The sequence below is a fragment of the Mesoplodon densirostris genome, chromosome 18 (assembly GCF_025265405.1).
Source record: "Mesoplodon densirostris isolate mMesDen1 chromosome 18, mMesDen1 primary haplotype, whole genome shotgun sequence".
Classification (NCBI taxonomy): domain Eukaryota; kingdom Metazoa; phylum Chordata; class Mammalia; order Artiodactyla; family Ziphiidae; genus Mesoplodon; species Mesoplodon densirostris.
In genome coordinates this window covers 2,825,949-2,849,744 of record NC_082678.1, presented here as the reverse complement: position 1 = coordinate 2,849,744, position 23,796 = coordinate 2,825,949, and the positions used below count along the sequence as shown (strand labels likewise).

The following is a 23,796-nucleotide window of genomic DNA, read 5'->3' as shown; positions in this document are numbered from 1 at the left end:
AAAATTAGAAAATGTAGATATGCAAAAATAATAAAATGAAAACATTATATCAACCACTGCACCACCAGGGAAGCCCTCTTCTATGGTTTTTGAAGGATATTTTTGCTATATATAGAATTCCTGGCTAACAGGGTTTGTTTGTTTGTTTGTTTTGGCCATGCCACGCAGCTTGTGAGATCTTAGTTCCCCGACCAGGGACTGAATCTACACCTTGGCAATGAAAGCACAGAATCCTAACCACTGGATCTCTCTTTCAGCACTTTGAAAATGTCATCCCACTACCTTCTGGTCTCCATACTTTATGGTAAGAAATCAGCTGTTGATCTCATTGAGGAGTCCTTGTCCATGATCAGTCATTTTTCTCTTGCTGCTTTGAAGTTTCTCTGTCTTTGTCTTTTTTTTTTTTTTTTTTTTTTTTTTTTTTTTTTTTTTTTTTTGCGGTATGCGGGCCTCTCACTGTTGTGGCCTCCCCCGTTGCGGAGCACAGGCTCCGGACGCGCAGGCTCCGGACGCGCAGGCTCAGCGGCCATGGCTCACGGGCCCAGCCGCTCCGCGGCATATGGGATCCTCCCAGACCGGGGCACGAACCCGTATCCCCTGCATCGGCAGGCGGACTCTCAACCACTTGCGCCACCAGGGAGGCCCTGTCTTTGTCTTTTGACAGTTTGGCTCTGATGTGTCTAGGTGTGATAAATTCTAACTACATACTGATGACTTCCAAATACATATTTCAAGCCCAGACTTCTCCTGGACCCCAGACTCATATATTCAAATGCCTACTTTTTGTCCTCCCTTGAATGTATAACAGTCACCTCAAACTTAATATGGTAAAATTGAAATCCTAATCCCACTTTCCCAAAACAATCCTGCTCTAAACATAGTCAAACCTTATCTCAGTTAATGCCAACTCCATTATTCCAGCTCTTCAAGGTACAGACCATGGAGTCATTCTTAATTGCTCTCATTCTCTCATTCTCATCATCCATTCATAGCAATTGTTGTCTCTACTTTTAAAATAAAACCAGAATCCTACCATTTCTTACCACTTCCACTGCTACCGTCTTGGTCCAAGCCACATCATCTCTCATCTAGATTATTACAATAACCTCCAACTGGAGTCCCTGCCTATCCTGGTCAGTACTATTTTCTCAGAATTACCCTTTTAAAACAGAAGTCAGACTATGTCACTCCTGTACTCAAAACCCTCTAATGAGTCACCATTTCATTCAGAGTAAAAGTCAAAATTCTTATAAAGCTAACATTTACAAGCCCTCCTCTCCCACCACCAGTATCTCTCTGATTACATCTCCAGTGATACTCCTTCTTGCTCCCTCCTCTCTATTCAAACGTGTCTATTCCTAGAATGTGTTTATCATTCTTCTTCCACAGCACTTGCTGTTCTTTCTGCCTGGAACATGTTTCCCCCAGATAGCCTCATACCTTATTGCCCCTCCTTCAATACTTTTTCAAATATTACCTTCTCAGTGAAACTTTCTATTGTAGACAAATTGTTTTTCTTTGTGGTAACTTTTAATATCTTCTCTTTGTAGAGTGGTCTGTAGTTTGACTAAAACGGAAAATGGGATTTTTCTTTTTTTATAGCTATCCTACTTGGGATTTGTTGAGACTTCTAAACTATAGGATTCATGTTTTTTATCAGTCTGTAAACGTCTCAACCATTATATTTCAATACTTATTATTTCCCATTCTCTCTGTTCTCTCCTTCTAATATTCTAATTAGGTGGATGTTAGCTCTCATTTTACCCTCCATGGCCCTTAACCTCCTTTTCATATTTTTGATCTTTTATTTCTTTGTGCTTCAATATGAATAATTTTCTCAAACCTGTTTTCCAGTTTGCTAACTTTTCCTTCAGCTCTCATTAATCTTTTGTTTAACCTATCCATTAAGTTTTTTCTTAACTTCAAGTACTATATATATATTTTTTTTTTGGTACACGGGCCTCTCACTGTTGTGGCCTCTCCCGTTGCGGAGCACAGGCTCCGGACGCGCAGGTTCAGCAGCCATGGCTCACGGGCCCAGCCGCTCCGCAGCATGTGGGATCTTCCTGGACAGGGACACAAACCCATGTCCCCTGCATCGGCAGGCGGACTCTCAACCACTGCACCACCAGGGAAGCCCTATTTTTCATTTTTTGTTTCATTTATTTCTTTTTCTTTGTTCATTTCTTTTTTATTATTTATTTATTCATTTATTATTTACTTATTTTTTCTTTTTACTGAAGTATAGTTGATTTACAGTGTTATGTTAGTTTCAGGTGTACAGCACAGTGATTCAGTCATATGTATATATATATTCTTTTCCCTTATAGGTTATTATAAAATATTGAGTATAGCTCCCTATGCTATACAGTAGTAGATCTTTGTTGGTTACCTATTTTATATATATTGTAGTGTGTATATGTTTTTGATCACTTAACAGCACTTAATATGTTTTTGATCACTCCTAATTTATCCCTCTCACCTCCCATTTATTTCTTTTTCAAATCTGCAAGTTCTTTTTTATACCATCTTGATTTTTTCTTATGCTCCTAATCATTGTAAGCATACTTAGTTTTAAATAATGACAAATGCATCTGTGACACTATTTGCCAAGCACCGTTCTAGGTGCTTTATAAATATTAATTCATTTAATCCTCATAACAACCCTGTATAAGGAAATGGAGGCACAGAGAACTTAGTCACCTTGCCCGAGATCACCTGGATAGTAAGTAGAATACCTTGACTGGAATGCCTGGCAGTCTGGGTTTATTCTTAATCACTACACTTTACTGCCTCTTTTATAGTTGAGTTGCAATCTGAATATTGTGTTATCTGAAATTCTTGCTGTTTGTTATGTTTGCTGGTCCTCGCTCATTGTGGATTGTTTCTTTATGGAGATTACGTTTCAGTTATGGTGAGAATTCTGCATGGGTCCAGAGGAGTTTTACATTGTTTCATTCCAGGGACATCCCCTGTCTAGAACGGCTTTCAATATCAGTTCCTTAGCCTGGACATTCCTGGACCCAGGGTATAGATTTGAATCCAAAACCCAAGATATAGTCCTGTCACTATAAATTCTCAGGAAAGTTTTTGTGTGTTTGTTTGTTTTTCTTTTCCCACTGAGAGCCAGGAATAGGCACACAAGCTTCACTGTTACCTCCCTGTGGATAATAGTCCACATTTGAAGTCCACCCTTCAAAGGGTGTAGCCTTTTGAGGATCTTAGGTTTATCTGGAAATTTCAATTTTAATTCCTTATTTTATACAGACCCCAAATCCTTCTGTCCCCATGGGCGATTAAAAGTCAAGCCACTTAATTGCTGCCACTGATACCCCTTTCCCTATCCCACTATATTCCCAGTCATGGCAGCTTCAGTTTAATATTACATGTTTACTGCTCTAATTTTATGTTCTCTCTTTCTTTTGGGTCCTTAGGGACTCTTGTTACTTTCTTGTGAGCTCAGCTATGCATTTAAAAGCTAGGATTTATCACCATGAATAATCTATGCCCAAAGCTACCCCCACCCAAAAAAAAAAACCTTCCTTTATATTTGTTACTACTGTTGTTACAGAATATATCATCACCACCTGGGTCATTTGGCAGAGGAGGTATTTTTTTCAGATTGTGGGAAATTGGTAATTTGGGTATAATATAGAATATATTTTCTTTTAGCTGTCAGAAACAAGGCTATGCATTTTAAAATATGTGTGCTATATTTATATAGCATTTTTAGGTGTTGTGGCAGGATGTGGCAGGAGGATTTTCAGAATACTTAGTCTGGCCATATTGCCGGAAATGGCGTATAGCCGTCATATTTCTGCTGTCCCATGGCCATGACTGATCAGTCTAAAATTGGCCACACCAACTCTCCTGGGTTTCTACATCTCATTCACTCTGCCTGGAATATCTTCATGCATTCTCACTCTCTCCCTTGATATATCTAGCTAACATATGTTTATCCTCAAAGCTCAGCCCAGAATTTTTTTCCAAAAAGTTCTTCCTTGGTTCTCTCCACCTCCCTTCTCTGTACTTTGCAGGAAGTTTTCTTGTAGTGCTCATTAAGATACTAGTTCTTAGTATTTATTTGCCTATTTATTTTCTTGTTAACTGAGTTTCCTTAGTGTGGAAACTGGTTCTATTCATCTGTGTACCCCCAGCACCAAGTGCACTGCTTGGAGCTGTTAGGTGATCAAAAATGTTTGTTGAACTGAATTCCTAAAGGAAGAGTGAAACTGAATTCCTAAAGGAAGAGTGAAAAGGAAGAGGAAAAGCGAGACGATCTGAGATACGACTCTGGGTGGAAGAGGTAGATTTGAGGAGTCAGAAATGCCTTTGGAAAGAGGGACCTGCTGGTATTATTATCCACAAGTTTGCCCTTTGCCACCTTCATCAAAAGGTTTTTTGCCATACAAATGAACTTATTTACAAAGCATAAAGAGACCCACAGATAGAAAACAAACTTATGGTTACCAAAGGGTAAAGTAGGGAGGAGGGATAACTAGGAGTTTGGGATTAACATATACAAACCAAAATAGATAACCAACAAAGACCTACTGTATACCCAATATTTTGTAGTAATCTATAGGAGAAAAGAATCTGAAAAAGAATATATATATATATATATATATATATATATATATATATGACCAAATCACTGTGCTGTACACCTGAAACTAACACAACATTATAAGTCAACTATACCTCAATAAGAAAATATATCTCTAAGAAATCATTTTGTAACCATAAGAAAAAAGCTTTTTTGCCTACTCAGGAATCCTCTCAGAGTTCCCACAGAAGTTTTTGGGTCTCCTCCAAGCCAGCTAGTACAACCCCCAAGGTGTCAGGTCTGGGTTTGAGGTTTCCTAACCTCCTTCCACCTCCCACAGCCTCTCCTGGTTTGCCAGTACTTTGTACTTCAGTACTTAAAGGAGCACCTCTACATGTACTATCTCATTTACTCATAACAATTCTGTTGAAAAGGGGGTACCTCCTTTTTATAGGTGATGACGGAGCACTAGAGAGGTTAAGAGCCTTGCCCCAAACCACACAGCAGTAAGTGGCATTGGCAGGATGTGAATCCTGCTTACTTAACTCCAAAATTCATGTCCTAAACATGGCACTGAAACACCTGAGTTCCAGCAGGTCACAGGATAAACTTGACGATGTTGAAGTTAAGCTAGGAGAAGAGCTATGTGACAAATCTGGATGTGAAAAAGAAAATTAAAACACGTAGACAAAGTGAGGGATTTCCACACGAAAACATAACGTGTCCTAGAGTAGTAACAGACAGGGACTACTCACCAAACACCAACCTATGCCTGGCATGTAGTTTGTCTCATATTTCTATAAGGTAAGTAGTATTAACTCTGTTTTACAGGTTCCCCAGTTTTAGGGAGACTCAAGAGCTGATGGTTAAGCACTTTGGACCCAGACCGACCTGGGTCCACATACTGACTTTACCTCTTACCAAATATGCCAAACTGGAAAAAAGATGCTCTGTAACATGGGGGTAATCTGTAAAATGGGGATAATAATATCCACTTAAAAGGCTGTTGTCAAGCTTAAATCATATAACAGGTGAATGCACCTAATCCAATGTTTGCCGTATGGTGAGGCCTCAGTAAATGGTAGCTTATTACACTAAAGCCAAAAGAGATGTGGTAATCTGCTCAGAGACAGACATATCTAGTTATATGATAGAGCCATGATAGGAACTCAAGTCTGTGTGATTTCAAAACTCCACATTCTTTCCATTGTACCATTCCAGCAGGATACCTTAAACCTCGATCTTAAAATATTTTTTCTAAGAGTCCAAAGTTCAGACTTTCCAGATTAGCATAATTGTTACTATATTGCTATTATAAATATTATACAGGGACTTCCCTGGGGGCACAGTGGTTAAGAATCTGCCTGCCAGGGGACTTCCCTGGTGGCGCAGTGGTTAAGAAACTGCCTGCTAATGCAGGGGACACGGGTTCGAGCTCTGGTCCAGGAAGATCCTACATGCCACAGAGCAACTAAGCCCATGCACCACAACTACTGAGCCTGTGCTCTAGAGCCTGCGAGCCACAACTACTGAGCCTGCATGCCACAACTACTGAATCCCGCACGCCTAGAGCCCATGCTCTGCAACAAGAGAAGCCACCACAATGAGAAACCTGTGCACTGCAACAAAGAGTAGCCCCTGCTCACCGCAACTAGAGGAAGCCCACCCGTGCAGCAACGAACACCCAACACAACCAAAAAAAAAAAAAAAACTAATACATACTCATAAAAATATAAATCCTTATTATACCATACTGAATTAACTATTAATATTGTTTTATTTTCTTTTTAATCTTTTTTCCATTTTTTTCACAATGCTATACAGCTCTGCATTTAAATCTTCAAAATTTGTCTTACATCATGAAAATTTTCTCAATATAAAACATAAAACCAGGGCTTCCCTGGTGGCGCAGTGGTTGAGAGTCCGCCTGCCAATGCAGGGGATACGGGTTCCTGCCCCAGTCCGGGAAGATCCCACGTGCCGCGGAGTGGCTGGGCCCGTGAGCCATGGCCGCCAAGCCTGCGCGTCCGGAGCCTGTGCTCCGCAGCGGGAGAGGCCACAACAGTGAGGGGCCCGCGTACCGCAAAAAAAAAAACAACATAAAACCAGAAACATGGTTTTACTGGCCTTGCCTCAGTTTCTCATGCTACCTCCTGTTCCTGGCAGCTGCCTACAGGGAGGGTTCACAGGTAGGGACCAAAGTAGGGCTAAGCACGAGCCACCTTAATGCAACCTTGGATCTGAGAGCCCAGAGGATGGCTGGCGTGAGGGGGGTAGTAAGGGTGGGATCAGGGGTTGAGACTTGGTCTTGTTGAACCCACCATGCTCACCTCGAAGAAGCACTGAGCAAGAACCCAGGCTACATTAAAACTGCACAAGATCTGGGCAGCACAGAACATCTCCAAGACAATTGCCACATCACAGAATCGTATCTATCTCACTGCTGATAGCCTTGTGCTGAACCTACAGCATGAAGTGTAGGTCACTTCCCTACACCCAGGGAAGTGACAACCTCATCAAGGGTAAGAAATAAGCCTGGTGACCCAGAACTCGGCTCCCAGAGAAGAAGTGGATCTGTTTCTCCCCTGGTTTTTGAGGAGCGAGTTCGGGGTCCAGCACACACCCACCCTGCCCCCAGCAACATGTGATGGTCTCCTCAGCATCTGTCCTCCCAACACTTCTTGGAATAATGAGAACTGACCCATTTTCAGGGGAATGACTTTCCTCCCTATGTTGGCCAGGGGTGTGGGGACTCTGTGATTTCTCAGTGATTTCCTAGTGTTGGTTGTTCCTCTCTTTAGGTTGGGAAGCCACAACCACCACCCCAGGAATTCTTAATAAATTTTTATTACTTAAGCTGAAAAAAAAAGAAAGAAAGGGGAGGAAGGAAGGAAATTTACAATATCTGCTTATTTCATCAAGTGAAAATATCACAATTTATTTAACCGTTTACCATTTACTTGTTTCCAATTTCAACAAATTCTGCAATGTACATCCTTTGAAGAGAATCTTTGCATTTCTGTTTTTTTTCTTCAAGACCGATTTCTATGAGTGACATTCTGGGTCAAAGAGGATAGAGAGTTTAAAGGCTCTCAATTCCTCGAGAATTTCTGAGTCAGAGAGGATGGACCATTCAAAACCTTTCAACAAACGTTACCAAATCACTTTCAAGAAATGTTCTAATTCATACTTCTCAGCAGCAGTACCTAAGTGCCTGGCTCACATTAGTAAAAAGAACTCTGCTTTTTGATTTAGTGAGAAAAGTTGAGTTTAAACTTCTATTTCTTTGTATAATTTAGTTTAAGATTCTTCCCTTCAATTTATATTTCTTCTGCCTGTTTCCCATCCTTTGCTTGTTTCTGTATCAGGGTGTTACGTGTTTTGTCCTTGGAATGTTGTTTTTAACAATACAAGAATACTTTAAAAAAACAAGCAAACAAACTACTGGTTGCTAGCTCATGGCTGCTCAACACTGGCAGAGGCCCACAACGTTGCGCTCGCCCACTAGCGAGCTTACATGGAGGCAGGTAGCCTTTACGCTTCTTGGCGGAAGCAAACCTCCCACAAAACACTAGGGCGGGAGTTGCTGCAAAGGCATTGGCTCTCCCAGCCAGGGGAGAAACGTCTCGCGGGATCTCAGCCTCCCTTAGGGCCTCTGACCCGACTACAAATCCCAACATGCAACGCGCCTCAGGGCCCGAGCGCTCGAATGAAGGCTAAGGTCCAAGGTCATGTGTCTGTCTGCGTAAGGCGACCGGTCATCTCTCCCACGCCTTTTTCTGCTGCTTTCCACCTTGGCCGCCATTTTGTGCGGGAGGTTATAGAACCTCTGAGTCAAGCCGACTCTGTGATCGAGCCCTTCAGGGATCGGCCAATCGGAAGCCAGATCTCGGAGGAAAACCCCGCCTTTGCCCGTACGGAGGCGGGAACTGCCACGAAGCTCCTGTGGAGAGAGAGGAAGAAGCTGCGGAAGACCAATAAGAAAGGAGGACTCGAGGATGTTAACCAATGAGGGCGCGGGGGGATTGCGGCCAATGAGAGTGGGGGGACCCCCGGACACGTGGGCCAGGGAGCTGAGCGCTGAGTCCTAGAGCTAAAGCCCGGAGGTGAGTCAGTCACCTTGAGCCGGGCGAGCGCTGTGTTCCGAGCAGGGGCAGCAGGGCAGTGAGAGTGCAGGTGACCTGGGGCCGAAAGCCAGCAATCGGCAGGGATGTGGCTGGGTTGTGTGGTGGGGCATTTGCCCCTAGGGCCGGGAAAGGCAATGGCCGTCTGTAACCTTAACAATTAATGTTAACTACCAACGGTAATGAGCAATCTACTGTCCCGGCTGAGGCAGGCCGTGGACTGCTGTGTGAAATGGGCAGGACCCTAAACGGCACCTGCCTACTTTCTGCCTCCCCAGTCTTCCCGGCAGATCATCCTCTTTGGGTATCATTTCCCTGCTGGGGCTCGGGCCTCCTTCCTTTACTTCCGATCTCCGTGACCTTCCTTTGCAGACCTGTCGCGCTGAAAGTGGTGGAGAGGGAATTTGCGCTGTCCCTCTGACCTCTAATGGTCTCCTCAGCTGGGGCATGGTTCGAGGAAGAGCGTGGTCCAGGGAGGACGGGCGGGGTGAAGGGGACGCGACCGAGGGTCGCGACTGTAAGCAAACAACCAGGCTGTCAGTGGATTTTTTTTTTTTTTCCTCTGCAGACCGAAAAAATGCAGACCACCGGGGCACTACTCATTCCTCCTGCTCTGGTAAGCTGCGGCTCCCGGGTGCTCTAGCGCCAGGTGTGGGAACCATCAGTGTTTAATGAATGAACTGAGAGGAGCTTGGCATTCTGATGATGTTGCCCCTTTAGCGAAGCAGTAGGATGGATGCAGTTAACCCCTGTAAACCAAGCGATCTTGGCTTTGGAATGTGGTCAGAGTCTGGGTCTGACCTTTACCCCCAGTCTGACTTGGCCATAGTTAGCCCATTGAAACAGTGATTTTCAACATTGGCTGTACATTGGAATCATCTGGGGAGCTTTTAAAAATCCTGATGCCCAGGCTGCACCCTATGGGAGTGGAATCCATGCATTTGTATTTTGTTTTAGAACTCCCCAGGTGATTCTGATGTTCGACCAAGTTTCACAACTGCTACGTTATATTTCTTGAAATAAATAGTTCAAGAGAGCCTTGTTACAGGAGTCTCTGCTGAGGTGACTGTTTCAGGAGCCTCACCAGGCTTACTGGGTGTGTAACAGTGACTTACAGTTTTAGCAAAATAAGATTTTCCCCTTCTGATTCCTTTGGTGGTCTGGGTACAAAGCCTTCCTGTACTTGGTGTGATGTTAGTGTGTGGTGTTTTTTTTTTTTTTTTTTTTTCCCATTCTGGGATATTGATTAAGGGCTGTGCTCATAGAAGTGAACTTTGTCACCCAGTTTTAAATGGAAGGGTTGCCACTGCTGATTACACCAGGGTCTCAGGACAGCTGTCTCTGGTGTGGGCATACGTGGTAGCAACCGTAATACATTAATTGACCTTGAACCGCCTTGGACTTGTTTTATTTATAATATTTGTAGTCATTTTTGACTGAAGCTCAGCAGTTAGGGGGATTTTTTGTTTTGTTTTGATTTCTTGCCTGATTTGGAGAAGTGTGTCTTTCTGATTTTATAGATCCGCTCTTGTACCAGGGGTCTGAGCAGGCCTGTGTCTGCCTGCTTCCTGAGTAGGCCAGAGATCCCATCTGAACAGGTAAAGGAGATTGGGCCCTCTTAAGCATTTCCCCAGACTACGTTCCTTTAAGTTTGTTCAGTTGCCTTTAGGCCATAGTGGGAGGAGAGTCCGAGAATCTGTGGTGCTTTAACAGTTCTAAGTACCTCAAGGTGAGCATTGTAGGTGACAGACTTGCGAAAGTGAAATTGGGTTTTCATGAAGCCCACGAAAGTTCCCTAGTCCTGTCTGGAAACGGACCCTAAGACTCATTCCAAGCACGCTCTGCAGTCTGAGCGTTCTGTACTGGCCCAGAGCTTGCCAACCATTTCCGAGCTCAGGTGGGCGGGGTGAGGGGTGGAGTCGGCCGCCTGTCCTTGAGCCTCACTACCTCCCTTCTTCCTCTCTTTCCTTCTCTGCTTCCCTCTCTCTCCCGCCCCTTCCAGCCTTCCTGCAGCAGCGTCCCACTCCCGGTGGCCAGGCGGCAGTTCCGGACCACTGTTGTCTTCCGGGACATTGACACGGCGGCCAAGTTTATCGGTGCTGGGGCCGCTACAGTTGGTGTGGCTGGTTCAGGGGCCGGCATTGGAACAGTGTTTGGCAGTCTGATTATTGGCTATGCCAGGTAAGTGGTGGGGTGGCCTAGAGCATCTTCTACTATAAATTCCATCTTATTTGGAGGAAACCTCAGGAGGAGATCCTTCTAGCTTTGTGTTGATGTCATCTACCTCCTGTTGGCTCAGACTTTAAATATAAGTTTCCAACCTGGCTCACTTCAACTTACCGTGTTGGTACTCTGCTTGCCTGTCCAATCCCCAGGGTATATGCAAGCGAGGCCCTCTCCCAGTTTCAGCACTCTCCGTTCACCTAACCTACTCGAGTCCTCCGCCACCACCCATGACCCACACCCTCACCCCTTCCTTTCCCTGTCTCTGTCCCCGGCAGGAACCCGTCTCTGAAGCAGCAGCTCTTCTCCTACGCCATTCTGGGCTTTGCCCTGTCTGAGGCTATGGGGCTCTTCTGTTTGATGGTCGCCTTCCTCATCCTCTTTGCCATGTGAGGCTCCATGGAGGTCACCTATCCACCCCTGCTGCTTCGACTCCAGGCCGTGCCCGGTGCTAGAGTATGCTGAGCTTTACCATTAAACACAATGTTTCTCTAAACTCATAGGCCTGCGCCTCTGTCCTTTGCCCTTGGGGAGGGCCTTCATAGAAAGGTGGGACGAGGAAGTGGGATTGGGTCAGCCACTGGTGATCAGGAACTCCTCAGGGCTGAGAAGTAGCACTGCCATGACTGTAATAACATCTCCCACGGGAGGGAACATGGATTTGACTAATGATAACTGGTGCTTTTTTCCCTTCAAATTGACTGTAATAATATGTAACATTTTTGAGGGGCTTACTTTGCACCAAGCTCTTTACCAAGTGTTTTGCATTTTTTATCTCAGCAACGCTATGAATTGTAAGTGCAGTTATTATACCTGTTCTGCAAATGAGGGAACTGAGGCTTAGGGAAGCAAAATAACTTGTCCATCATCACAGAGCTGGAAAGTGGCAGCGTTGGAGATTCCCCCCCCACACACACCTCGGGCCAGCCTAAACCTTCACCTGCTGTGCTGTGCCATCTGTTTTCATTTTGGCCACACAATTAAGGTGGCACAGATAGGGAAACTTCGTCCCAAAGAAGTTGCATAGCATGTTAGAGTTGGAGGTGGGCCTCCACCTCCCTGCACTTAGCTACACCTGTAAGTTTCATTTCCTTTCTTAGAGTGCCTAAATGTTCTTGAATAAAGCAGATGAGGGACATGGTCTGTGTTCTTGGAGAATTTACAATCTTAGCTTTGCTAGGGATGAAAAGGGTGTCTGGGGGGGTACGGGGTGGTGAACCAACTACTGAATTGCTTAGAGAGCTCCTCACGGTATCATCCTGTGCTCTCAGTCTGTGCCCAGCGGGTGCCCCCCACTTGGCCTGACGTGGGACTGATAACCCAGGTAAGAGAAAGCTAAGCTGATACATCCACAGAACGAACTCGGGGGTGCTAGTAGGCATGGTCTGTCTCAAATATGGGACCCATTTTTTGAAAACCCGATACTTCAACTTTTTGCAAAACTCTGAGCTAGTGAAACCAAAACAAAATTTCTAATAATTTTTGACACCTTCCAACAGAAGGGCAGCTAGTAGGGTTAAAACCCCAAAAGATGTGAGTCAATAAGGATGGATTCAATTTAGTGCAACTTAAAGACAGTTATGGGACTTCCCTGGTGGCGTAGTGGTTAAGAATCCGCCTGCCAATGCAGGGGACACCGGTGCAAGCCCTGGTCCGGGAAGATTCCACATGCCACGGAGCTGCTAAGCCCGTGTGCCACAACTACTGAGCCTGCGCTCTAGAGCCCGCGAGCAGCAACTACTGAGCCCGCGTGCTGCAACGACTGAAGCCCGCACGCCTAGAGCCCATATTCCGCAACAAGAGAAGCCACCACAATGGGGAGCCCGCACACTACAACAGAGTAGCCCCCACTCGCCGCAACTAGAGAAAGCCCGCACGCAGCAATGAAGATCCACCGCAGCCAAAAATAAACAAATAAAGATAGTTATGCGGGTATTTAGGTGTTAAGCATCCTCCTAGGAGTCTTGGGGAATGCTGAAAAATCAAGAGTGGAAACAATACTGAACAATGCCATACGTTATTGAATATGTGGGTAGAGAAGCTATGTGCTATAGAAGAGGAAAAGCAAGGAGGCTAGTGTTGGTTGTAATAACATGAGCTAACACTTGAGCACTTGTATGTCAGGCATGGTGGTAAGCATTTTCAAGGAATAACTTCAACCTCCCTATGAAATAAGTCATTCTATAAGGAAGGAAAATGAGGGAGATTCAGAGAGGTGAGGAATCCTGTGAAGGCCATACGGCTGGTTAGTGAAGCTGGGATTCAAACTCCAGAACCTGTGTTCTAATCACTGTGTGACTCATCCAAGATTCAGTGACATGCTCAAGATCATACAGCAGGGCAACGATTTCAATCCGAGACCACCTGACATTCAACAATCATGGTGGTCTTCTTCCACAGGATCGCTCACCCTTGGCACATTCCCGGCCAGATAAATCATTGTCTGATAATGTTTAGCAACTTCCTAGTCTCTACCCACTAGATGCCAGTGGCAACCTCCCCTCCCCCAGTTGTGACAACCAATTGCCAAATGTAAGATATTGACAAATGTCTCCTAGTTCTGGGGCAAAATCACTCCCAGTTGAGGACTGTTGGTCTACTGTAACCTGCTACTTGTCCTCTTAGTCTGTTCACCTTAAGTAACTCTCAAGATTGTCCACAGCAACCCAGTGATAGAACCTGAAGCAGAGCCCAGGAATCTTGGGGCCAAAGAGAAGGAATCAGACTGAGGTTGAAGTGGCAGCTGAGGTATCACCAAGGGAGCAATGGATTAACTGGTTATGTTATATTATACAGTTATATTACAGTTACATTAACTGTTATGCAAATGGACTGCAGTGACCTTTTGGGATGTCAGGCTGGCATCCTTGCCAGGTCACTACCCTTTGGTGGTAATCAAGGAGCAGCTCCCAGGGAAGATGGTTACCTTTTCCTTCCTGTGAAGCTCCAGGAACCTATTTTTTTCCCAAGGGGCTGGTAAGAATTTCCCTTCATCATGGGTTCCAAACAGCTTTGGAATTGCTGGGCTTTCAAATCCAAATCAGCAGGGTTGGCAATGTGGTTGGTGGGCCCATGGAACTCTAGAGTCAAGAGAGAATGTGCGGGACTTCCCTGGTGGTCCAGTGGCTAAGACTCCGCACTCCCAATGCAGGGGGCCCAGGTTCGATCCCTGGTCAGGGAACTAGGTCCCGCATGCTGCAACTAAAAGATCCCAAGTGCCACAACTAGGAGCAGCCAAATAAATAAACAAATATCAGGAAAAAAAAAGAGAAAGAGAATGTGCTCCCACCCCCAAGCAGGCAGTTAGTCCATTACCATTGAGATTCTTTTTTTTTTTTTTTTTTAGATGTTGGGGGTAGGAGTTTATTAATTTTATTTTTATTTATTTTTGCTGTGTTGGGTCTTCGTTTCTGTGGGAGGGCTATCTCTAGTTGTGGCAAGTGGGGGCCACTCTTCATCGCGGTACGCGGGCCTCTCACTATTGCGGCCTCCCTTGTTGCGGAGCACAGGCTCCGGACGCGCAGGCTCAGTAGTTGTGGCTCACGGGCCTAGTTGCTCCGCGGCGTGTGGGATCTTCCCAGACCAGGGCACGAACCTGACCATTGAGATTCTTATCTAAGCTCTACGGCCCATGGATGGGACCATTTTGCTTACCGCAAAATATTTGTGAGTGCATACAGAGGTGCACTGTTCTTGGGAGAGGGGTAATGACCAAAAAAACACTGAGTAACCACTGCCTTAAGAGTTCAGCAAGGTGGCAAAGACCATGAACTTGGGAGTTAGAGGGGAGTGCAAATCTCAGCCCTGCCATTTCCTAACTATGAAGTTAATTATCTCCCTTGAGCCTTGATTTCCCCATCTCTAAAATGGGGATGAGAACAATTCATAGTGATTGTGACAACAAAGTAAGATAATACAGGTAAGTGTATGCAAATAATGATAATATATGTAATATATATATGTACAGTATTTTTTAATATACATGTACAGTATTAATGATATATGTAATATAAAGATGTATTGAGATATGTAATGAGATAACACATAATACATGTATTATTAAAAATTTTAATATAGCTATTATTACTTATAATCAGAAGCCTCCAACACCCAGTCCAAGTTCTGATTTTTCCTTTTAGCCCCCAATTTGTGACCTGGGTGGGAACTCTTCATCTATTCCTGGCACTGAGCCCAAGACGAAAGGCTAGGCCCTGGAGGGGAAGGACTGCTCCAGAGAGCAGGGGGACACAGGACCTTGGGGAAGGGGAGAAGGATCTTCACGATGTATCTGTTTAGAGGGTTGAAGCACAGCAGTGACCTGAACTCCAGGATACTTGCTGGTCTCTGTCTTGGGGGAGAGTGCTTTCCAGGTTGCCATGAGCAAGGTGCTACCAAACTTTGCTGCACTAAGAGATGGCTCAATGCAGTCCAGCGTGCTGGGGAGGAGAGAGAGGGTTGGATCCAGTTTCCTGTCGGAAGACAGCTTGGTTGTATCATCCATCCCCAGAGGCCATGGGAGTGGCTCCAGAAGGCACACTCTTGCCCTCTGGCCAAGTTGCCAGGGAAAAGCAGCCAGGTGTTGCCTTGAAAAAGTCAGTGAGCACTGGACTAAGCAATGCCAGTTCACAAAGTTCTGCCAGCCTCTCCCTGGTCCTTCCTCTTCCCAGTTTAGAGGCCTTCTGGAGTTCCCTTGGGGGTTGGTGAGCTGGTCCTTCAAGCAGCTGCAGCCCTTTAGACCTTGAGTTGAAGATTCTTTGTACAAGCTTGGCCAGCCCTTTGGAAAGAAAACAGGCATTTCTGAGGAAGAGGAGGTGAAATCTTAAAGATCCGTGGCCAGGGGAAGGGCAACTGGCTACAATGTCTTCACTTCCATTGTGTTTACCATTTCTGCAATACTCACTGAATGTCAGGTCCTGGAGATACAAGATAGGTGCTCCATGCTTACTGCCCTAGAGGATGTCATATGTAGTAGCTAGACAGATGAGTAACCAAACCACTAAAATAAAAAGTAGGGCTTCCCCAGTGGCACAGTGGTTAAGAATCTGCCTGCCAAGGCAGAGGACACGGGTTTGAGCCCTGGTCCGGGAAGATCCCACATGCCACGGAGCAACTAAGCCCATGTGCCACAACTACTGAGCCCACACACCCAGAGCCCATGCCCCACAATAAGAGAAGCCACCCAATGCAGCCAAAAATAAATAAATAAAATGTAAGATAATAATAATAATTATTATTATCAAACACTTACTTTGGCCAGGTATTGTGCACATTCATCATCACATTATCTCTTCTTTATAGCTACTATTATTTTATCAATATTACTGATGAAGAATAGAAGCTTAGAGAGTTTAAATAACTAGGATTTTCCCTAATAAAGGGAAAGCGTATTCCAGGTAGAGAAAATATGAGCACAGGCCCAGAGGAGAGAAGGCACATGGGCAAGTGAGGTGCCAATTATTTGGACAGTGCTTACCACTTTGCAAAACACTTCTAAAAATGCCACACTTAATCCTCAGAAAAACCCTGAGAGGTAGTAATTATCACCATTCTATGGATGCAGAAATAAGCTCAAAGAGGATATTTGCAGAGTGGTACATATCAAAGGTTGAACCTCTTTTTTCTGGATCTGAGGTAAGTGTTTTTCTGTTCATTGTCCCATCTCTAATGGACCTTGTACCTGAAAACAATGGTCCAATAATAAGTAAGGGACCCATTGAGGAGTTCTCTCACCCCATGGGCCCCCTATGGGCCTCTGCAGTCTGTAGCCATGGAGAAGCTATGGAGTAGTGTTTTTCTTTGTGTGAGGTTACCCAACGGGTTGACTTTTGACCATCTTACTAAGTAAATAATACCCAAGAAAAATTCCAGAATCCTTAAAAAATGAATGAAATATATAGTTTGAACAGGCAATAGATGTACAGCACAACGTTTAAAAAGTACAAGTGTGTTTGTGTGTGTGTATGTATGTGTATATATATGCCCTTTGCCCCATCTTGTCTGCAATCAAGAGGCAACCGCTGTTACCAGTTTCTTGCATATCCTTTCAGAGATATTTAGGCATCTTTATAATAGAGTGGTGAAACGCTATACCAATAAAACATGAAATCTGTATAAAATATTGTATCAATTCATTCTGCTTCATGTTAAGTACCTAAGCTGTGACAGGCCCCATGCTGGATTCATAGATAATACACGATCTAGAGTCCGAAGAACGGGGAGCAGGGGGTAGTAGGGGGTGGAAGCAACAGGTACCAAAGGACCCTAATTAGTACAAGGCACAACGTGATAAGTGTGGGAGAGAGTTCCAAGCTGTGACAGTTTCACACAGTGGTCAGAACGTTTCTTCTGGAGACAGATTCGGCTTGCTCTCACTGTGACCCATGTAAATGACGGAACCTCTGTGAGCCTCTCTTTTTCCATCTATCAGAATGGACTAATAACAGTACTTACTTCATAGGTTTGTTGAAAGGAATAAATAAGACATACAAAGCACTTGGCACGGGACTTGCCTGGTGGTGTAGTGGTTAAGTGGTTAAGAATCCACCTGCCAGGGACTTCCCTGGTGGCACAGTGGTTGGAAATCTGCCTGCCAGTGCAGGGGACACGGGTTCAAGCCCTGGTCCGGGAGGATTCCACATGCCGCGGACCAGCTAGGCCCTTGCACCACAACTACTGAAGCCCACGTGCTCTAGGGCCCGCGTGCTGCAACTACTGAGCCTGTGTGCTGCAACTGCTGAAGCCCGCACGTCTAGAGCCCATGCTCCGCAACAAGAGAAGTCACCGTAATGAGAAGCCCGCGCACCGCAATAAAGAGTGGCCCCTGCTGGCCGCAACTAGAGAAAGCCTGTGCACAGCAACGAAGACCCAGCACAGCCAAAAATAATTTTAAAAATAGGATAAAATTTTAAAAATAATAATAAAAAAAGGATCCGCCTGCCAATGCAGGGGACACGGGTTCAAGCCCTGGTCCGGGAAGATCCACATGCCGCGGAGCAACTAAGCCCATGCACCACAACTACTGAGCCTGCGCTGTAGAGCCTGCGACCCACAACTACCGAGCCTGTGTGCCACAACTACTGAAGGCCGCGCGCCTAGAGCCCGTAGTCCGCAACAAGAAAAGCCACCACAAAGAGAAGCCCGCGCACCGTAACGAAGAGTAGCCCCCGCCCGCCGCAACTGGAGAAAGCCCGCGCGCAGCAACGAAGACCCAACGTAGCCAAAAATTTAAAAAAACCCAAAAACCCATTTGTGTTAAAAAAAAAAAAAAAAGCGTTTGGCACCTATTAGGCACTCAATAAATGTTAACTAAAAAAACAGTATTTTAGCTCTCAATAAATGCTGGCTATTATCACTCAACTCCACAGTCCCTGGTTGGAAAATTCACAAAGCTGTGAAAACAGGACTTCTCTTTTAAAAAACAAATTTGGCGGCAAAACGTAATCTAAAGTGAGGCTAGGGGCTTCCCGGGTGGCGCAGTGGTTGGGAATCCGCCTGCCAATTCAGGGGACACGGGTTCGAGCCCTGTTCCAGGAAGATCCCACATGCTGCGGAGCAACTAAGCCCGTGAGCCACAACTACTGAGCCTGCGCTCTAGAGCCCACGTGCCACAACTACTGAGCCCTTGTGCCACCACTACTGAAGCCCGTGCGCCTAGAGCCTGCACTCGGCAACAAGAGAAGCCATCGCAATGAGAAGCCCGCGCACCGCAATGAAGAGTGGCCCCCGCTCGCTGCGACTAGACAAAGCCCGCGAGCAGCAGCGAAGACCCAATGCAGCCAAAAATAAAAATATAGATACATTAAAGAAATTAAAAGTTTAAAAATAAAAAACAAAGTGAGGCTATTCGTCTGATTTAATATGAATATTCATAAGTGTACCCAAATTAATATGAATATTCATATGCTTTGCTACAGAAGTATCAGTATGTTTGGTTACTGAGTGCTGCCCGAGGTCTTGCTGGGAGTGTTAGATTATGATCCTGTACTCTTTTTTTTTTTTTTTTTTTTTTTGGCGGTACTCGGGCCTCTCACTGTTGTGGCCTTTCCCGTTGCGGAGCACAGGCTCTGGATGCGCAGGCTCAGCGGCCGTGGCTCACGGGCCCAGCCGCTCTGCAGCATGTGGGATCTTCCCGGACCCAGGCACGAACCTGTGTCCCCTGCATCGGCAGGCGGACTCTCAACCACTGCGCCACCAGGGAAGCCCGATCCTGTACTCTTGATAGGGAGAAAAGGGAAAGCTTTTTTTTTTTTTGATGGCTTGTTTTTATTTCTTGATGGCTTGTATTTTTTCAGCTTAATCTCAGTAAAGTCCTGAGGAATCCTCCCAGGATTTAAACTCACAGCCCCTTGATTCCTGCATATTCAAGGCCTTGTGGAAAGAAATGTTGAGCTTGCAGTCGGGAGGCCTGATTTTCTTCTTTTTACCAAGCTTCTCTAGGTTTGTTTTATTATCCCTATGGCAACGCCTAGCAAAAGTGCCTGGCATTTAGCAAGCCCTTCATAAATATATATCGAATACACTCTAAAACGAGGTAGTTTTTCACTCGTAGTTCCTGATTCCTTCCTTCCTTCCTCTTGGTCCTGTTGCAGGCAGGGGGCAATGGCAGCCTGCCCTCCGTGGGTGAGGGTGCAGGAAGGATAAATCACAGAGACTTTCGGACAGGAAGAGCCCTAAGCGAGTCAACTCCTCTACTCAGCACCTCCCCACAAGGAAGCTGGATCCCCAATCCTACCCCTTGGGCACGTCTGAGGGTCGCTTTCCTAGATGTGGTAAATGGTCCTCCTCTCCTCCCCTTTCAACGCTTGAAACTAAAATATTCCTTGGAATTGGGTCCTCAATTGCACCTAGGAGTCCGGATCCGCCTCAGAACTTCCTCCCGCAAAGCGCGGGACCCGCGCAGGCCCAGTACCCTCGCTTGGCCGGCGAGCTCCGACCCCCGCCCGCCCTGGAGGACTGTGGGTGGACGCTCTTGCAGAGTGCCTCTCGCTGGTCGGGGCGGGGGTGGGCGGAGCCAACGCCGCCCAGGCCGGGGAAGCGGAGGGTGGGGACACTCTGGCCCGGCTCTCGGTGGTGCGGGGAGGGGGAGGGAGCAGCGGCCGCTCTGGTCGGCGGACGTGCTGCCGAGCAGTCCCGGAAGCGAAGGAGCGATGGCGGAGAGTCCGACTGAAGAGGCGGCGACGGCAGGCGCCGGGGCGGCGGGCCCCGGGGCGAGCGGCGTCGCTGGTGTTGTTGGCGTTAGCGGCGGCGGCGGGTTCGGGCCGCCTTTCCTGCCGGATGTGTGGGCGGCGGCGGCGGCAGCGGGCGGGGCCGGGGGGCCAGGGAGCGGCCTGGCTCCGCTGCCCGGGCTCCCGCCCTCGGCCGCTGCCCACGGGGCCGCGCTGCTTAGCCACTGGGACCCCACACTCAGCTCCGACTGGGACGGCGAGCGAACCGCACCGCAGTGTCTACTCCGGATCAAGCGGTGAGCCGGGGTTTTTCCTCCCCCAGCCCCGAGCTCCGGGGCTCGACCTTCCCCGCCGCCCCCACCCTGTCCCACTACCACCCCCGCTGCCCTCGCGGCGGCCCAGCTCCCAAGCCCACGTCTTGCCAGCCCGGAGCGTCGGGATCCAAGTCCCCTTTCCCCCCGCCCCCAGCCCCACACGCACCAAGCCCCTCCTCGCGTATCCAGGTCCGACCCCGCCCCTCGGTAACCTCCCTTGAGCCCTCGGTCTCCAGTCCGGACACCCTCCCCCACACCTCCCGACCTCCCGCCCGAAACCCGACCCTTCGGCGCTTCAGTAACACCCCCTCCCGCCCTCCGCACCGCCCCTCTCCCCCCTTCTCCACCCCAGCCTTGTTAGATGCAGCCCGGAGGCCCCACCCAGCGGTCCCCTGCGTCGTCTCCTCCCGAGCCCCATTTGTAAGACACACACACAGCTTGCTTTGCCCGGCCTGAGACGTCAGGCCATCCTGGCTTTATTCCCGGCCTCCTCAACCCCCTCCACAGAGTCCCCTCCCCAAGTCTAGGTCGCTTCCCACGCATGCCCGCAGCCTTCTCTTGAACCACTTTTCCAGAACCCCAAAGCTCTCTACTCTCACACCTGTTCCAGGAACTCAAGCTTCCATCCCCCCGCCGCCCCCCCCCCAGTCTCACATTGGCTTGTAATATCCCACTCAAGACTTTCTTTTCTGTATTCTTTCCTCTGAGTCATGTGATTTACTTTCTGAAGCAAATGTACCCAATTGAAATATAGGAACAAAGGCCCAAGTCCCTTCTGTGCTTATTTCTTGGGTGATTGATCTCAGATCATATCATTTAACAGATAATGTTTTTGTGAAATTGCTTAGCATAGTACCTATCTCATAGGAAAAGGGAATGCTTTTTAGCTGCTGTTAATCCTGAAACCTGTTTGCTGATAGCCAGACTCTCTCTCCCTATGCCACCATCACATTCTCATCTAGGTAATCACATTCCCCACATTCCAAGTTCTTTCAGATGTTTCTGCCTACTTTCAAGGTTGTACTAAAAATTAAACAGCATACTGTGTGTAAAGTACCTGCCCAGTGCCTGACACAGTTTGCCAACTCCATCAAGGTTGCCACCTCTAACTTAAGAAACTCAGCACTCCTCAACTCTTGTACTCCTTCAGCCATTTCAGTCTTCCAATCCTAACATATCTCTGAGTTCTGCCAATACTTTTCCTCCACTCTGTCGCTTGTTTGCACTTTTTTATGTCCCTCTGTACCGTAGCAAGTCCCTAGATTTCCCACATATAGGCCCTTGCGCACAACTGATCCATTCTAGTTTATGAGCTATGACCTAGAAGTCCTCTCATCTTCTATAGTAATGACTTCATGTCATCCTCCACCTGTGAGATTCTCAGCAATTTCAGAGGGTCCCCATCCCAACCCGAAGAGGTCTGTACACTATTAGTCTCCTGGGCAAGAAGGCCATTATTGCTCCTTGCTAGCTCACGTGCTTCATATAATCCCCGTGCTAACAGCGGTCCACTGTGTGGTTTATGGAATTAGTTTTTTAGTGGAGTTGATTATGCCTTCCCAGTTACGGAGACATCTTCATTTAGCATTCAGCCGTAGTACCTGGGAATCTCGGAGGTGGGGAGTGAATGAAGTGCCATGTGGGAGGAAGTGAGAGTAAATGGGATGTGGCTTTTCCAGGGTGACATCGGATACCATTGGGATCTCTGATTTTTTTTCCCCCTCTCCCTTCCCTCCCCCTGAGGAAACAATGCCCCTTTGATGATAATTTGCTCTCTGCTTGCCTGACAAATACTCAGCTGATATTTCTCAGCCAACGAGACGGTGCAAACATTTGTGGTACCAAGCACCACTTTCTCGAACCCTGGCCTCACTGAGGTGATAACAACTGTCCTGCTCAAGGGATTCCCCTTTTTTCTCCTCTCCCTCACTCCCTCCCCCACTTCCTCTTGGTGTTATACAGGGATATCATGTCCATTTATAAGGAGCCTCCTCCAGGAATGTTCGTTGTACCTGATACTGTTGACATGACTAAGGTATGTACCTTGGTGGGGTTTGGGGGTTATTGGGAAATTGGGCCCATGAAGTTGAAAGAGCCTAAAAGAGATTATCCAGCTCACATCTCTGATTACATAGATGAATAAATCAAAACCCCAAGAGAGTAAGTGGCTTGCCCAAGGTCACACAGTTAGGTGCAGCGGAGCCTTGAACAGGTATCTGTTTTGGGGTGCCCAAAGGTCCTGGTTGGCTTGGAAAAGCCCAGTTCATGCCTGTTGTCCAAGCTTAGTTATTAATAGAGCACACTCTTTCCCTCTCAGAAATGCTCCGGTTTGGATGATAAATTATATGGTCACCCTATTGTACTAGCCAACTCTTCCCCCATCCTGCCTCTCTTGACCTTTAAGTGTGGTGCTGTAAGTCAGATGCCAAGAAGGGTGGGGATGGGACAAGCTCGAGTGAACCGTGTTTGTAGTTACAGGGCCTTGTTTAGGCTCCTGTCCTTACTGATTGCTTTTGAATATCCTTTCCACCCCAAAGACCGTTCCTGTCTTGTCCACACACAGACACAGAGAAAGCTTAAATTCCTCTGGCATAGATACCTAGACTTCTCTGTCACTGATTGCTCTACCCTGAGAAGTGAATTTTTACTTAAACTGAAATCGGGAAGAAATGAGATTACCTAAGTCTAGTGTTGTTTAAATGAAAACTCCTTGTAGGGTCAAATTTCTTAGAGTAAAAATTCAGATTTGGTATTATTTGTGTGTCTGTTTTGTTTTGAATAGGTTTCCCTTTAAATTGATTTTTTTCTTTTTATGTGGTTGGAAATGTTTTCCCTGGGACATCTTGTTCTTAGTCAAGTATTAGTGTTAATATGCTAGTCCCTGGGGTCCCAGAATTGATGTCATGTTGATACCATTTGAGCTTGCTATTCCAGTTGACAGGAAGGCTAAAAGATAACATAGGAGCCACCAGGGCGAGGCGGGGACTGTAGCCAGAGGCACTGGATTGCAGGTCCTTTTTCCTCTTGCTGTTTAAATTCTGAGCAGACTTAAGTGCCTAGGAGCCTTTGTAGATGAAGAAATATAACTGAGTCAGTTAGGTTTTCTTCCCTTCAAGAAGGGAAGTCTTGTTCAATAAATCACAGCTGGAGGAAGAGAATTTAGCATTTTGTTTCTCAAGTGCTGCTGATTTTTTTATATGATTATTAAGCTACAGTGTTGGGGAAAGTTCTGGGTATAGTCTATGGCTCCGAGTGGACCCTGAGTTTCCCCATTTTTCTTTGTATCTTTCACACAGCTGGATGCTGCCTGAGCCACATCCTCCACAGTAGGTTTGACCCTCTGCGGAGGAGACAGATACCGTAGGCCCCCATCACAACCCTCAGCTCTGCCCTGTGATTGGCACTGGTGCTGTGGCCTCCAATCC

At 46.6% G+C, this 23,796-nt stretch overlaps 2 protein-coding genes, 1 long non-coding RNA gene and 1 other non-coding gene across 5 annotated transcripts in view; 3 read left to right on the top strand and 1 right to left on the bottom strand.

Moving 5' to 3' along the window:
- Positions 1-6,469: 6,469 nt before the first annotated feature.
- On the top strand, positions 6,470-6,792 carry LOC132479398 (small nucleolar RNA U89). The gene has a single exon (XR_009530517.1). It is a non-coding gene; the product is annotated as a small nucleolar RNA U89 (small nucleolar RNA).
- Positions 6,793-8,548: 1,756 nt separating this feature from the next.
- On the top strand, positions 8,549-11,389 carry ATP5MC1 (ATP synthase membrane subunit c locus 1). Of its 2 annotated transcripts, none has more exons than XM_060081158.1 (5): positions 8,549-8,652; positions 9,239-9,286; positions 10,191-10,268; positions 10,673-10,851; positions 11,172-11,389. In XM_060081158.1, exons 2-5 carry the CDS (start codon positions 9,248-9,250, stop codon positions 11,284-11,286), a joined length of 411 nt encoding a protein of 136 aa, XP_059937141.1. In that variant the 5' UTR covers positions 8,549-8,652; positions 9,239-9,247; the 3' UTR covers positions 11,287-11,389. The 2 variants fall into 2 exon arrangements, with proteins under 2 accessions (XP_059937141.1, XP_059937140.1); XM_060081157.1 differs by having other exon boundaries at positions 8,633-8,722.
- Positions 11,390-14,947: 3,558 nt separating this feature from the next.
- On the bottom strand, positions 14,948-20,342 carry LOC132479042 (uncharacterized). Its single transcript, XR_009530447.1, has 2 exons — positions 19,625-20,342; positions 14,948-15,667 (listed from the first exon to the last, which is right to left on the bottom strand). It is a non-coding gene; the product is annotated as an uncharacterized LOC132479042 (long non-coding RNA).
- The window catches only part of UBE2Z (ubiquitin conjugating enzyme E2 Z), an 18,218-nt gene continuing 14,351 nt past the window's right edge, over positions 19,930-23,796 (top strand). Inside the window, exons 1-2 of the mRNA XM_060082574.1 lie at positions 19,930-20,353; positions 22,334-22,406. Coding sequence (XP_059938557.1) covers positions 20,040-20,353; positions 22,334-22,406 — 387 coding nt within the window. The 5' untranslated portion in view covers positions 19,930-20,039. The remainder of the gene's footprint in view (positions 20,354-22,333; positions 22,407-23,796) is intronic.

Bases quoted from the DNA above. Each gene is read 5' to 3' on its own strand.
- ATP5MC1 (XM_060081158.1), top strand. From the start codon at position 9,248: ATGCAGACCACCGGGGCACTACTCATTCCTCCTGCTCTG. The intron at 10,269-10,672 runs GTAAAGGAGATT...CGCCCCTTCCAG, and splicing joins CAGAGATCCCATCTGAACAG to CCTTCCTGCAGCAGCGTCCC. The intron at 10,852-11,171 runs GTAAGTGGTGGG...TGTCCCCGGCAG, and splicing joins CTGATTATTGGCTATGCCAG to GAACCCGTCTCTGAAGCAGC.